The 14,485-nt window shown below is 40.3% G+C and overlaps 1 protein-coding gene across 2 annotated transcripts; it reads left to right on the top strand.

Moving 5' to 3' along the window:
* Positions 1-5,297: 5,297 nt before the first annotated feature.
* LOC120796298 (calpain-1 catalytic subunit-like) lies at positions 5,298-14,398 on the top strand. Of its 2 annotated transcripts, XM_040138954.1 has the most exons (23): positions 5,298-5,409; positions 6,732-6,749; positions 7,708-7,954; positions 8,553-8,622; positions 8,731-8,849; positions 8,943-9,076; positions 9,210-9,378; positions 9,530-9,613; positions 9,708-9,793; positions 9,932-10,006; positions 10,595-10,755; positions 10,940-11,109; positions 11,243-11,254; positions 11,505-11,716; positions 11,813-11,852; positions 11,968-12,033; positions 12,300-12,357; positions 12,542-12,606; positions 12,737-12,805; positions 12,900-12,978; positions 13,082-13,195; positions 13,309-13,367; positions 13,449-14,398. In XM_040138954.1, the coding sequence occupies exons 3-23, from the start codon at positions 7,709-7,711 to the stop codon at positions 13,473-13,475; spliced, it is 2,115 nt and encodes a 704-aa protein (XP_039994888.1). In that variant the 5' UTR covers positions 5,298-5,409; positions 6,732-6,749; position 7,708; the 3' UTR covers positions 13,476-14,398. The 2 variants fall into 2 exon arrangements, with proteins under 2 accessions (XP_039994888.1, XP_039994889.1); XM_040138955.1 differs by lacking the exon at positions 6,732-6,749.
* The last annotated feature ends 87 nt before the right edge of the window (positions 14,399-14,485 follow it).

Here is a 14,485-nt window from a genome sequence, read left to right as displayed (position 1 = left end):
AGAAGCTACACTGAGTAGTGACTGTTGAATGCAACACTGATATGTTTGTTTTAAACAAAGATGATTCATGTTTAAACATCAGCAGGATCGCATACATTCAATAGGGATTCATAAAAGGTAGTGAATGGGTAGCGGGTCCACCCTTATTTAAGGTTCCTCAGAGTTGAGTTAGACAATAAAAAACAAAAAACACAGTTACTATAAGGGTCAAATATAGAGGAGTCACTAAAGGGCAGACCAGTGCTGGTGGTGCAGGGTGGCCCTCCACACCAAGTGAACCTATGGGATATCATTAAAAAAAAATTAAAAAAAATCTGAGGTTATCCACAGTGTATCCAAGGCTCTCTGAGGGGAAGCTGGTAGAAGGGTGGGCCATAAACCATTGAATGCTGTGTGTACACAGTGTTGTTTGTGAACATTATATAACAAATGAGTGCCAATATTAACCATACCCCTCTGCTTTTCAGGTATAGTCGGAATACTTGTGGGGATTTGCACAGTAACCATACATCCGTGCACTGTGATCACTGACCTATCTGTATGGTTTCTAAGTTGAAGTGGTGGTAACTACTGCGAGTGATGACTTATGCATGAACGCAAAAAGGACATGAATTGTTTCAATTAAACAAGAACAAACTCAAGTAACGGTTCAAAAATGTAGACTAAGCAGAAAAAAACCCTCTACTGGTTATTGATCTTTTGAGGCAGTTTGTTGACATACTACACAATCCCTTCTCAGTGAGTGATTAAAAACACGAATAATACTCTAATGAAAGCATGTTGTATAGTGAATTATAATGTCTTATAAGCCATGACAACTGTTATCATCAGTACTATCATGATTTATGTCTCTCCTTATATTAGTAACTGCTTAACTATGGCTATAATGTAATGCCATTGTCAATAGATTACATTATTACTGGACTTATGTGGCACATGTGTACTGTTGTTTTTAACCAAACATCTAAGTAAAGCTAATGCTGGCCTGAATGCAACATTCACTTCTAAATTTGGTTCCTATTCTGAGCAGTTTTGGTTGAATTAGCTATTCAGCATAGTAAAACAAAAAAAAGTGCTCTATCTTCAACGTTACAAGAATTCATGAACTCGACTTATTTGATTTGAAATGAAACACTGACTGAGGTTAAAGTGCCACCTTTCAGCTTTAATTTCAGGGTGTTTACATCCACAACATTTTAACAAAAAATCTCTTTTAGGGGACAAAAAGTAATTGGGCAAATTAACGTTTTTCAGTATTTTTAAAATACAAAATGCCTCTCTTTCCTCTTTTTGTAATACATACAAATATGTTTTCATGACTCATACTGCGCTCGGAGGTGGGTCTATGAATTTGTCCAATCAAATGTGGGTGACTAGCTAACCCCATCCACCATATGTACCATACCCGACCGTTGGCAAGGGGTTTGGCTAGCAGGGCAATATCACAGTAGTAAGTGTGTGTTTGATTTTCAGCTGTCAAACCTGTGATGTAAAACTATACATTACTGAAGATAAAGAAACTTTAATTTCCATTTCACTTTAACATTTATTTGGAACATTATACTTTTTATCTTGACACTCTCATGCTCATCTATCTGTCAATGAGTACACTGAGCATGTTTTATTTCTAATAACACAACATTATTTATAAGTCATGGCAAGAGAATCTGAGAAAACCTGCAGAAGGTCCTGATGTTGGGGATTCCTTGTGTGTTTTAAAATAATATTTTAAAACTGTGAATTATGAATATTTTCAGTGATTTCCAGTGGCATTTATAGACTTTCAATTAAAAAAAAGGACATAAATGAGTTTGTAACATTTTTCTGCTGTAATTGTGTGTATAAATTGAGAAACAATATTTTTTACTTGAAGTGGAGGCTGCTGTCTGGCCTGCTGCGACATGGTAGAGAGGATTATAAACTTTTGAATGAGTGTCTCATGTCTGTATGATGAATATTCAGCTAGAGTCACCAGGTAATTTGTCTAGGCTGGCATAAAGGGTACATCCCAATTCCCTTAGTCTCTCTACACTGAAGACATGAGGAGAGATGCACAGACAAGAGGAAACACGTTTTTCTAAAAAAGGAGACATCCTTTCCAAATAGACTTGAATTGCAAACATACGCTTTGGGTCATATTTGTACGCGCTTTTCATAGCCTGTGTAAACACCTGGATTGTTAAAGAGTTTATTCCAACAGACATGTGTGGGATGGAAGAGTGAAAAATGAAGCTAAAATGCCTCCTCCTGGAAAGCACATAAGGGTCCCTGATCTAAGCAAATATATGACGTTTACTTCTTAGTGAGAGTCTGATGTCTTCAAATCCCAAATATGTTTATAAATCTTTTACCTATCACTGAATCTGAGAGGAGGAACATTATAGGATTTCTAATTTAACACATGGTGCATTATTTGGAATTGTATTAGATGAATCCACGCTTTTTAATTGAGGCTTTTGTAAAGATTTCGTTGAGGAGTTGAACTTTTGGATGGAAAAATAGCTTTATTTTAAAGTAGGTATAATGTTTATCATGTCCTCCATTGTAATTTAGTCTGTTAGCATGCTAACATTTGCTAATTACTACAGCTGAGGCTGATGTGAGTATTTAGTCAAAAACCAAGAGCAGTCACCAAGACACACAAATTATTAACAGGCCTGTGTGATCGTAACATGACATTCATTGTTAGAAAATGTATGAAAAAAGATTTACAGAGCTGTCTTTATGGACCTATAGTTCACATTTAGCAAAAAATTTTAGCAGAAAATACCTCAGTTTGAAATGAGTTGAAAAATATAAATTGGGAAAATGTACTACAAATTGTTGACTTAAATGAATACTCTGATGGACACACTTTATAATTCAGAAGTTCACCTCTCTCTTTAAAAGTAACTGGGGAATAGAATCTTCGTCTAGGATGAAAAGAGATATTCATCAGCTAATGGAAAAACGGGATCATGCACAAGAAAAATCCATATAAACAAAAACTCAAACAGGTATGTGCTGTCCAAATACTAACAAGGGTGCACAGCGTTCTGTGCTCAGGTGAATTAAACCACGGTGTGTCACTGTACTGCATTAAGTGTCTGAGCTGAGCAGGATCACTGCTTTTTGACTGGGTGATGAGCCACAAAAACAAATAAAATCTAAAAAGAGTTATACCTGGAGGCTCTGCTATTCGTCTGTCAACTTTGCTATACAACTGTGCCAACGTGCGTTTTCAGAGCAGTCTGCTCAGTTGCAGCGTCCAATCACTAAAAGATTTCCAGTAAAAGGGTGCGTTGGCCCAGTTACTCGTGTATGCTCACTCATGGCTTCTCAGGGATCTCTCCTCGTTGTTCAATCCTCGCTCCGCAGAGTACGAATAAAGAGCACAGGAATATCATTCGTGATGGTGGACTACAACAATTTCCATGTCAAGCAGGGTTAAAGCCAGGAACGATTGAATTATAGATAAGACATGTATCCAATCACTGGAAGCAAAGGGGAAACAATTAGCTCAGTTACACCTACCAGAATCATTAAATTTGACTAATTAATATGTTTAATCTTGTTTACATTTCTGTTTGTGTATTGATTAACAAACAACATATACCATGTTAATCAGTCAACAAGAAAAAGAATAAGCATATTTCCCAAACTACCACATGCATAAAATGAACCCTTACTGCAACCTAGCCAGACCTAACCTAACCCCAAGTAAATGTCAACCCCATAATTTAATGGTTAACCCTATGGAGATCAGGTTTTTCTGAGCTAATGTGAGGTGAGACCCAACAACACATTTCTGTAGTTTTTTCCCATTTACTGTCTATGCAATGTGATTTCATAGAAGTGTGGGTTGGGGTAATGGAAACAGATGTGAGAGGTCACAGCTGGGAGGTTGAGTGACGTTTCTGTCCACCTGCTAAATGGATGTCTGTCATTCACTCTACTCACTTTTTGCTCTGTTTTGCTCTCGACCAACTCCTGAGGGAGTTTTCTGGCTTTTTAGCAGTTATGTGTTCCACTATATTCACCAACAGCTGTAAATTGTCTAACTGCCTTTTGGTGCTGGGCAGGTAGTTTATCCAAGCTTTTTCCGTTGTCAACACCTGCCTCCTTTGTCTGGTAAACACGCTGATGAGAGCAGAGAGGATGAACCAAAACAGTAAAGCAGCGAGTTGCAAAACCAAAACAACGCTGCTCGTTCAGCATCGAACTTCAATCCTTTACTCGCCAAGAGCTGTCTCCAATGGTGGAAAGCAACACCAGTGTTAACTCTTGTTTTGCTTCTGTATCTGTCAATTCTTTTCTTCTAATGAGGTTAGCATGCTAACCAGCTAGCCCCCGCGTGGCTGGCCCCTGATCACTTTCAGATAGCAAATCACTTATAAGTGATTATTATTATTATTATAACCTTTTGTATTGTAAATGCAACAATGGGTGAAGCTCTTGACAAGCGACCATCAACACCACCCGCTCCTGGCAAGAAACCACGTTCGGCGGCATGACCAAAACTGGGGGAACTTTTTTTTTTTTTTTGCTGGCGGCTTATTCATCCAGACTCAGTGTTAACTAAAATTCCACTCTACATTTTTATATCAGAAACATTATGTGTTATTAAACACATTAATCGAAGAATTCTGCCACTTCTTTGGATTGAAATGGACTTTTTCTTTTTTTTTTTTAATTGAATCTTTCTGTCTTTGACCATAAGGTATTTGGTATCCCATATATGTATATACTGGTTGTGTATGATATACTATACATCCAGAATATAAATATATGTATATCATATACGTACAGTACATAAAGCATGACATAAAAGATATAATTACATTAGCATCTTGCATACAATATTAGTTCATTTAATATTATTCCTTGATGTATTTATTGCCAATCACGCATAGTTCTTAAGCTTTGTGATTACAGTTATTTACACATTATTATTCTTGTATTATTGTTTATTTGTTGAACTGAATTTAATTGAATGATATGGCTCTGACTATATGCTCCAAATCATAAAATAATTTGTATTTATTTGTAATTTTAATCTTACGCTGTCTCATAGCATAATCTTTATATTTGTTTTCCACGCTCTGTTTCGGCCTATTAGAGATACTGACTTTTTGGTCTAGGTAGCGTATCTTTTATTGCATCCCCATTATCTTCCGCACCTCTAGCGGCAGTGTGTGGTGCTGGCTCCGAGCAGTGGCCCCTCCTCCAGCAGGGACCGGTGCTTTCTGCAGGGTGTGTGTGTGTGTGTGTGTGTGTGTGTGTGTGTGTGTGCGTGTGTGCGCATAGCGGAGAGGACTGGACCTGCGCTCCTGGCCTCCAAACCACCACCAGCCCCCCTCTCCCCGATTTACACCATTATCACCCTCGGACTCATTTTGGAGGAGCGGAAAGTCGCCTCTGAAGCGGTCGGTGAGTGTAGTCGTCCTGATTATTTTAAATACGGGGACCGTGCTGATCAAACGGGCTTCGGGGTTAACGGTAACGCGAGGTTTTTTTTTTTTTATCGCGGCGTAGGCCTCCAGTTCGGTGTGTTTGATTGCGTGTACTGACATGCTGTAGCACTGATATAGTCGGCGCGGTCGCAGCTGTCACGTTCCGACGCACCGATTTGATTCACCTGGGACGTCCGGGGTTGCGTGAGTGGGATTCTGCTGTAAAAGACCTACTGTTGTCAGAAATCTCTTGAGGCGGACCGCGGGACTGTGCGCATAAAAAGACAGGCCTGCTTTTACATCTGAACAGGTGCCGTAAACAGTCTGAGCCCGTATTACATGCCTGACATACTGTGACTTTTTTGATAGTAACGGGGCAACCGGTTCACAAAGTAGCCAGCAAAAGGTGCAGCGTTTTTCGGGTCTTTTGAGGGGAGACCCCGGTGTTGGTGCCGGTGCCGTACTTTGATTGAGAGGGTGGTGGGATGGTTTAGGGAATTATTGAGGTTGAAGTCGTATGGATGACATCATCACCGCAGGACTGCATGGATCAGCTTTTCTCTGCACATTGGGGGGGGTGGGGTATCGTGTTGGTCATTAGCCAGCAGTAGCCTCTCTCTAGCTGTTTGACAGAGCAGAGGGACATTCCTGCAGACTCTATAGGCATGTGGGGCCTCAGTGGGGGGGGGGGGCTGGCCCATATAAACAATGTCCTTGCCCATAGAATTGTTTCTGTCAAAAGCATAGCCAGTTTTGCACAGCAACACGTTTGATTTAAAAAAAAAAGTTCTAACTCCATCATTTGTCTTGTGTCTCTCCCGGTCCCTCACCTCTGGAGCTCCATCCAAGTCTTCCCTTGTTACTTTGCTCGCCTGGACTGTTTACTGAACTCAGCCCATTAGGATTCCTGTCGTGTGGAGCAGAGCGGCACAAAAGACCATCCCATGTCCCAGTTTTTCCAGCGCTGATTCAGACAAGGATAGCCACTTAACAACTTTAAATCCAGCCAGCTTCTTGACGTGTTTGGTTCTATTTAATTCCTGGTTGCCTCACAAAGCTGTTATGTCCTCACTTGAGAAGGACGTTGGGGGAAGACAAAAAGACCCCTACTGTGTTGTAAATCTAATGTCCATTAGGGCCTGCTTTTCCTAGCATGGCTGTGCAAGAGTCATCAACTCTGGGACATGCAAATTATTTGAACCCCCCCCCCCCCCACACACACACACTTTGTCTTTACCAGTGCCAAAACATCAAAAAATGACCTTTCTCTTTCTTTTTTTGTCTCATTCTCCCTCTCAGCCTACCTATACAGCCAAGGTATCATTTTTCTAACTTGTTTTGTTATTCCTGGGTTTGCTCTGTTTGAGGTGGTGGTGTGCTGTTCTTGTCTCACATTTCTCAGTAATCACTCTTCTTCTGTACATGATTTCTGTATGTCTATTGTTTCTTCGCTGGGCTTTTATATATATTGGTTTCTAACTGAAATTTCCAGAGCATCACATTTACTTTGATTTTGTATGTCACCACTCCCCATCACTGTCCACTCACCATTATTGTTGCTAAGAGGCCTGAATTATTGCTATTTTCATGCCAGGACTTTGGAAATACTGAGGTCATGAGGCCAGAAAAGTTTAACCAGAGACCAAAAATCAGATCCCTAAATCTTTTTAGTTAAACTTTTTACATTTTATTTACTCAGTTAACTGCTCAATTATACTTTACATGAAAGTCATATAGGTGTTCTCCACACTCTCAGGAACAAAACTCCTTTATTTATTTATTATTATTTTTGTTGACCTAAAAATGGTCGGATCTAAATATATTGAGTCTGAAAATAATGAATTACCTTAGAAAATACCCATTATATCTAAGTTTTTAATTGTCAAATGTAAGATCCCCTCAGGTTGCTAAACCTACACATTCAGCAAATGAATGAATAGAATACCAAGGACCTGACCTCAGTTTCTTCAGTGGCTACAGCCTTGGCTTTTTGTGATAATTTTTCAAAGTAAACAGCTTTGTAGTTGTAGGCTAAAAGCATAATGTAGTATCCACATGGAGTCAGACTAATTAGTTGAAGGCTGATTCATTCCAATCAGCAGGAAGAAAATCCATCTTTCTCACTAGTAGAAACATAGTTTTTCTACACACACACACTCAAACCTGATTGGTGTGCTGAAGCTCTTAAGACAAGAGTGTGCCACTGATTTCTGCTATCTATAGACAGCACTTGGAATACCCACCCACCAGCACCATTATTTTTATCTTGCGACAGTATGTATCCAGCTGGAGGGATATCTGCAACAATATACACCAACAGGCTCCGGGCAGAAGGCATGGGCTCCAAGGAGCAGGCCGTGCTCTTCGCCAACCAGGACTATGAGGCACTGAAACAACAGTGTGTGGAGTCGGGCTGCCTGTTTGAAGACCCCTCTTTCCCAGCCGAGCCTCCATCCCTGGGCTTTAAGGAGCTTGCCCCCTATTCCTCCAAAACTAGAGATGTGGAGTGGATGAGACCCACGGTGAGAAAACTGAGCCGGAGAGTTAATTGATTTGCATATTCAAAGATTTGTTAATAACTTGCTACAAATCCAGCAAACTGTTAGATTTAATATGTTAAGTAGGACACAAAATAATAAACAATTTATACACACATTTACAGATAAATTGGTGTTTTTAAGACACAGACTCCAGACTTCAAGCTTGAAATACTTGGAAATAACTCACTCATTATTCTGTAGAACGCCTTTCAGAATATTTCACAACAGCTATTTCTTGCTGTTAATGACTTGGATTTAACAGAGCGTCATATGTAAACAAACATATCAGTGACACTATTTCGATTCCTTTCTGCAACCTCGGACAGAATAGGACAAGCAGGGACAGGAACTACTCAGACCACTGTCTGCAGCTGTCGGCATCTCATGGCATTCTCTGAGCACTCCCTGCTGTGACATGTGTTTACAGTGCCTCATTCAAAGGAAGTTGATGCGTGGATGCAGAAATAGCAGTGGTTTGAAAGATGTGTCGCCTTAAAGTAGATCCTAAGAAGTGTTGACTGGACTGAATTCTGTGTTTTTAATTTGATTGTCTTCATCCAGAAATTTGATTTCTCCATAGGATCTGACAGATGACCCTCAGTTCATTGTGGGTGGTGCCACCAGAACAGACATATGTCAGGGAGCGCTGGGTGCGTCCTTGTTGGTTAAGTCATTAATGTTAAAGTTGCCATGAAAAGCCTGTAGACAAAACGGTAGTAATTGGATGGAGGTTCCTAAATGCTCCTTCTCACTTGCAGGTGACTGCTGGCTCTTGGCAGCCATCGCCTCTCTCACCCTGAACGAGAGGCTTCTCCATCGGGTTGTCCCACATGGGCAGTCCTTCCAAGATGACTATGCTGGAATCTTCCACTTTCAGGTACTTCATCCTCTAGTCTTTGCCGTTCCTTTTTCAAGAGAAAGGCAAGTAATTTAGATAAACGGAGTTCTTCATTACTGCTCTGTGTTGTAGTTCTGGCAGTTCGGCGAATGGGTGGATGTTGTGATTGATGATAGACTGCCTGTCAAAGATGGGGAGCTCATGTTTGTCCATTCGGCCGAGGGCAATGAATTCTGGAGTGCACTCCTGGAGAAGGCGTATGCTAAGTAGGTATTAAAAGAGCCCGGCCAGTTGCTAAATTATTCAGTTTGAGTGTATTTGGTAGGAAGGTGTAAGTCATATTCTGAAGTAGTGCTGTTGATGACAATCAAACTCTTGTGTTTTTTAATGTGGTATCAGGCTGAATGGCTCCTATGAGGCTCTGTCTGGCGGAAGCACCACTGAAGGGTTTGAGGACTTCACCGGTGGTGTGTCTGAGATGTACGAGCTCCGCAGGGCTCCCAGACATCTGTACAGGATAATCGGCAAAGCTCTGGACAGAGGCTCCCTGCTGGGCTGCTCCATCGATGCAAGTGCTGGACACGCTGGCACACCGCCAAGACACGCAGATCAATGTTGCGCCATCTTGAGAAAGTCAATTACATCAAAAGCACTTCTGCTTAGTCTTGGCTAGGCAATTCATACTAAGATGCAGTTATCGTGTTTTTACATTAATACAGATCACCAGTGCCTTCGACATGGAGGCTGTTACATTCAGGAAGCTCGTGAAGGGCCACGCCTACTCAGTCACTGGACTGAAGGAGGTCTGTCTTTGTTATGACACTGTTGTCTTTAATAGGTAGCCATTATGAATCCCAGTTATGGTTCTAAGTTTCCCATCCCTCCGGTGTTATGTAGGTGGATTTCCGCGGAAATATGGAACGCCTAATCCGAGTACGTAACCCCTGGGGCCAGGTGGAGTGGACTGGTGCCTGGAGTGACAAGTGAGTGCGTCAAAGCATAATGTCCGTGGTGTACTAAAAACTTTACACCACTAGATTCTTTTTCTTAATGTCTTCTTTTATGAGTATTATATCTCATCCTCAGTATTTATTCCTGTGTCTTTGTCTTGTCATGTTTAGTTCACCTGAATGGGATGAGATCGACCCTTCTGAACGAGAGGACTTGCATCTTAAGATGGAAGATGGGGAGTTTTGGTAAGATCCCCCATCATGGGAATTTGATGAATTTAATGCACCATTGCTTCTTTCCCAAGAGTCAGATGAGAAGATTGGTACACCTCTTAGGACTTTATGCTAAATATTAAGCTACAGCCAGGAAACAGTTAGTTTAGCTTAGCACCAAGACTGGAAACAGGGGGAAACAGCTTGCCTGGCTCTGTCCATAGGTAACAAAATCCATCCATCAACGTTTAACTAATAAAAACGTTATCTTAAAAAACAGGGTTTTTACGTGGGGTCATGTGCGGGACTATTTCTTGGCCAGAAGTAGTGACTTCCCTGTCATCCCTTTAAAACTGCAACTTGTTGTTTTTACATTTTTATTTTTGTAAGGATTATGCAAACAAGGATACAAGATGTGTTTAGCTGTTTCCCCCATTTCCATTCTTAATTCTAAGATAAACTAATCACCTCCTGGCTCCATTTTTATTATTAACAGATAAGAGATTGGTGTCAATCTTTTCATCTAACTTTTAACCAGAACTGACCGAATACAGTGTTGAAATATTCACCTGAAAAGTTGCACTCAGGTTTTTGACTCAAACCTTAATTGGAATCTTCCAGGATGTCCTTCAGTGATTTCACGAGGCAGTTTTCTCGGCTAGAGATCTGTAACTTGACTCCTGATGCCCTGAGCGAGGACAGTCTCAGCCACTGGAACACCATAAAGTTCTTTGGCACATGGAGGAGAGGCAGCAGCGCCGGAGGCTGCAGGAACCATCCCAGTGAGTCCCAACTGTACGGCCACCGGAAAAGTGTCTTTCATGCATAAGTGAACACACTGCCATAGCTAATATTGCCGCTAAAGTAATTAAGTGATGACATTTCTCTCAAACAACAAAAACAGACAGGTCCTGTAATGCTACGGTGAATATGAAACAGGCTAACACATTTGCACCGTCTGTGTAGACACGTTTTGGATCAACCCTCAGTATAAGATCACGTTGCTGGAGGAAGACGACGACCCGGAGGATGATGAGGTGGCGTGCAGTTTTTTAGTAGCTCTCATGCAGAAGGACCGCCGCAGATATCGGCGCCATGGTCAGGACATGCACACCATTGGCTTTGCTCTCTATGAGGTGAGAGCCATGATGAAAATCACGATTGTCTCCTTGCCCTTCTGATGGTTCATTCACCTGTTTACTACATTACTCTTCAGAATTTTGCCTCAGCTTATACATATTAATTTTTCCCTTTATCTTTTTTTTGCAGATACCAGAAGAGGTAGGCCAAGCATTAAATACTACAACATTTAAACAAGAGTTTTGATTACAATCTTGACTTACAGCAGCATGCTGCTGATTTGGCTCCCTTCTACCCACTTACAACAAATGGTTTATATTTTACAGTACTGCTGATCATGTATTAGATTTTTAAAAATAAACTCTGTTATGCTGTGCAAAATGTTTGGCAGTGATATAAAGTGAAACATGCAATGCATGTCAACTGCTGTATTATATCCTACTGCCCTTAGTACAGAGGGTGCCAGAATGTCCACTTGAAGAAAAATTTCTTTTTGAGCCATTCATCGTGTGCACGCTCAGAGACCTTCATTAACCTGAGAGAGGTGAGCACGCGGCTGCGTCTGCCCCCTGGAGAGTACCTCATCGTCCCCTCCACCTTTGAGCCCGGTAAAGAGGCTGACTTTGTCCTCAGAGTCTTCACTGAGAAGCAATCAGAAACAGAGTATGTGTCTTTTGTATGTCATGTTAATGTCAGTTTATGGATTTGTAATGCGTAGAAATGGAAATCATCTTCTAAACATGTTCTTGACCATTGCAGAGAACTGGATGATGAAGTCTCTGCCGATTTAGAAGAGGATGTACGTACAAGTGACACATGACTAACACTGAAGGAAAAAATAATTCACAATATGAATATCATGAAATAACTAGGATCCTCATTATAAATCAGTAACCTGTTTTTCTCTCCTACAGGAGGAAATAACTGAAGAGGATATTGATGACTCCTTTAAGTCCATGTTTGCCCAACTAGCAGGAGAGGTAGGTTCTGAAAAACCATTTTGAATCGTTGTTTGCATATGTACTTGCTAACACTCCTTAAATAATTTTTAAATAGTAATATGGTAGTGATAATAAAGGTGATTGTTGTGCTCTGATACTTTTTAGTGTGGTTTTAGAAAATATCTAAAGCTTAAAAGATCCAAAATGTATCACCCTTGTTATTGAATACAGTAAAGTCAATGAAGCTGCTATTACTTGAACTGAAAACGTGCAAATTCTCTTTTCTTTTCCATTGTGCTTTCCAGGATATGGAGATTTCTATTCGTGAACTTAGGACCATTCTAAACAGAGTCGTCTCCCGGCGTGAGTTTTAATTTTAATTAAGAAATCATAGATGCTGGAAAGTTTAGATATTAGTCACACATCTACCATTGCTGTATTAGACTCCGCTGTGGAGTGTAGACCTGGACTGCCTCTCTTTCGGGCCTCTGTGTAACTGAGTCATTGTAGATCAGACTGTTTCAGATGAGTGTCTTTGCTATTTCAGACAAAGATCTAAAGACTGATGGCTTCAGTATGGAGTCATGTAGGACCATGGTCAACCTGATGGACGTATCTTTTCAAGTTATCAGGCATGAATTGATCAAAAAATGTATTAAACTGATTTTATTAGAAACAAAAAAATATGCATTTAGGATGCTTGTCTGTGTGTAGTTTCATCCCTTGACACCGTGTTTACCAGAAAGATGGTAGTGCCCGTTTAGGGCTGGTGGAGTTTCAGATCCTCTGGAACAAGATCCGAAAGTGGCTGGTAAGAATGAGTAAAGTAGTTACAATGTCAAAGCAAGATTATGCACATTTAGACTCTCTGTATTTCCATTGACATTTCTGTAACTGTCTCTCAGGTCATTTTTCGACAGTTTGACCTTGACAAGTCGGGGGCCATGAGCTCATACGAGATGCGTCTTGCTGTGGAGGCAGCAGGTATAAATGCTCGAGTGGCTTTTCCATATTCATATACAGCACACACAGGCACAGATGAGAACTGTAGCCCTTTCTTTTTATTTTTGCTTTGTTCCTTTTGTAGGTTTTAAACTGAACAACAGACTGAACCAGATTCTGGTAGCCCGGTATGCCGAGAATGAGATGATTGACTTTGACAACTTCATTTGCTGCTTGGTCAAGCTTGAAGCCATGTTTAGTGAGTAATATTTCCTTAGATTTTACTAGAAATATATACACCATATGTTAGCCCCGTATTAATACAGTGGGAATTACAACACGATTGACAAATAATGTAAACTTTTTTTGCAGGGTCTTTCCAGCAGTTCGACAAGGAGGGATCAGGAGTGGCTGAACTGAATCTCACAGAGGTGAGCTCCGTTTAAAAAGAAAACCTCAGTACATTTTGTCACTCTTTTCTGTTCGTCTAACTTCATTTCTCACATTGCTAGTGGCTTTACCTGACAATGTGTGGTTGAAGAGGAGTCTTTACGGGAGGAGCGTATACATCAAAGGTACAGACTGCCACGAGCCAGGAGCCCTGAAGACACCTCAGCCTTAGCGACCTGCTGATCCTTTAACACATCCCACCTCAGCGTCTAAAGTAGCAAAGAGCTGTATAACGAAAAAACAAACTATGCAAACCTACAGTATGAAGCAGTTGCTGTGCCACATTAATCTGTTATCTCTGTAAGACAGCATGAGTCTGTGCATGACAAAAATCACTAGCTGTAATGTGCATTCTACCAGTTGATTTTATACTTTTACATTTTAGTTTTGCTGTCTGTATGAATATCAACTGATTTACTGTTTTTTTTTTTTTTTTAATCTTAAATTGACATCTCACAACAGGCTTTTTTCCACAAAGGAGGATAACAAAAATAGATTAAATTTTAAGTCTGTTACTGTAGTGCTTTAAAAAGTCTTATAGATTCTCTTAATAATTCTGCACTCATAGTCCCATTTCCCCTTGATTTTATTACTGAAATATCTTTTTACAGGAAATCATCACCTCAGTGTTGTTGGTAGTTTCATTCTTGCACCTGTAGGTGGCAGTACAGATGTAATTGGTGTCAGTGAGGATTTTCTTTTAATTTTTTGGCATTTGATACTGAAGTTAAGCTTGTTTATACTGTATAATACAAAAAAATCTTTTTCTTCAGTTGAAGTCAAGCAGCTGACCTTTATTGTTTTTATTTTACACTATGATTTTAGATTAAGGAGGCTGTTAGTGAAGTTACTTCACATTAGTGAGAAATACTCAGTTCACTCAAGTGACATTTGCAGGGATCACATGATACTGAATGCCTTATACATAACACCACGATGTTGAAACAGCTATTAAGAATGTGCCAGTCATGTGTTTTGTGTTGTGAATGTATGTTGTGCCTTCAATAAATATTTCCCCTCATGGTTCATGCTTTTTCATTTTGTTCATTGTGTTCCTGATAAAATGAACTTACCCCAAATTTAGCTGCTCAGATTGCAC

Source organism: Xiphias gladius, chromosome 11 (assembly GCF_016859285.1).
Source record: "Xiphias gladius isolate SHS-SW01 ecotype Sanya breed wild chromosome 11, ASM1685928v1, whole genome shotgun sequence".
Classification (NCBI taxonomy): domain Eukaryota; kingdom Metazoa; phylum Chordata; class Actinopteri; order Istiophoriformes; family Xiphiidae; genus Xiphias; species Xiphias gladius.
This window is presented reverse-complemented; position numbering and strand designations above follow the sequence as displayed.

Bases quoted from the DNA above. Each gene is read 5' to 3' on its own strand.
- LOC120796298 (XM_040138955.1), top strand. From the start codon at position 7,709: ATGTATCCAGCTGGAGGGATATCTGCAACAATATACACCAACAGGCTC. The intron at 11,853-11,967 runs GTACGTACAAGT...TCTCTCCTACAG, and splicing joins CTGCCGATTTAGAAGAGGAT to GAGGAAATAACTGAAGAGGA. The intron at 12,034-12,299 runs GTAGGTTCTGAA...TGTGCTTTCCAG, and splicing joins TTGCCCAACTAGCAGGAGAG to GATATGGAGATTTCTATTCG.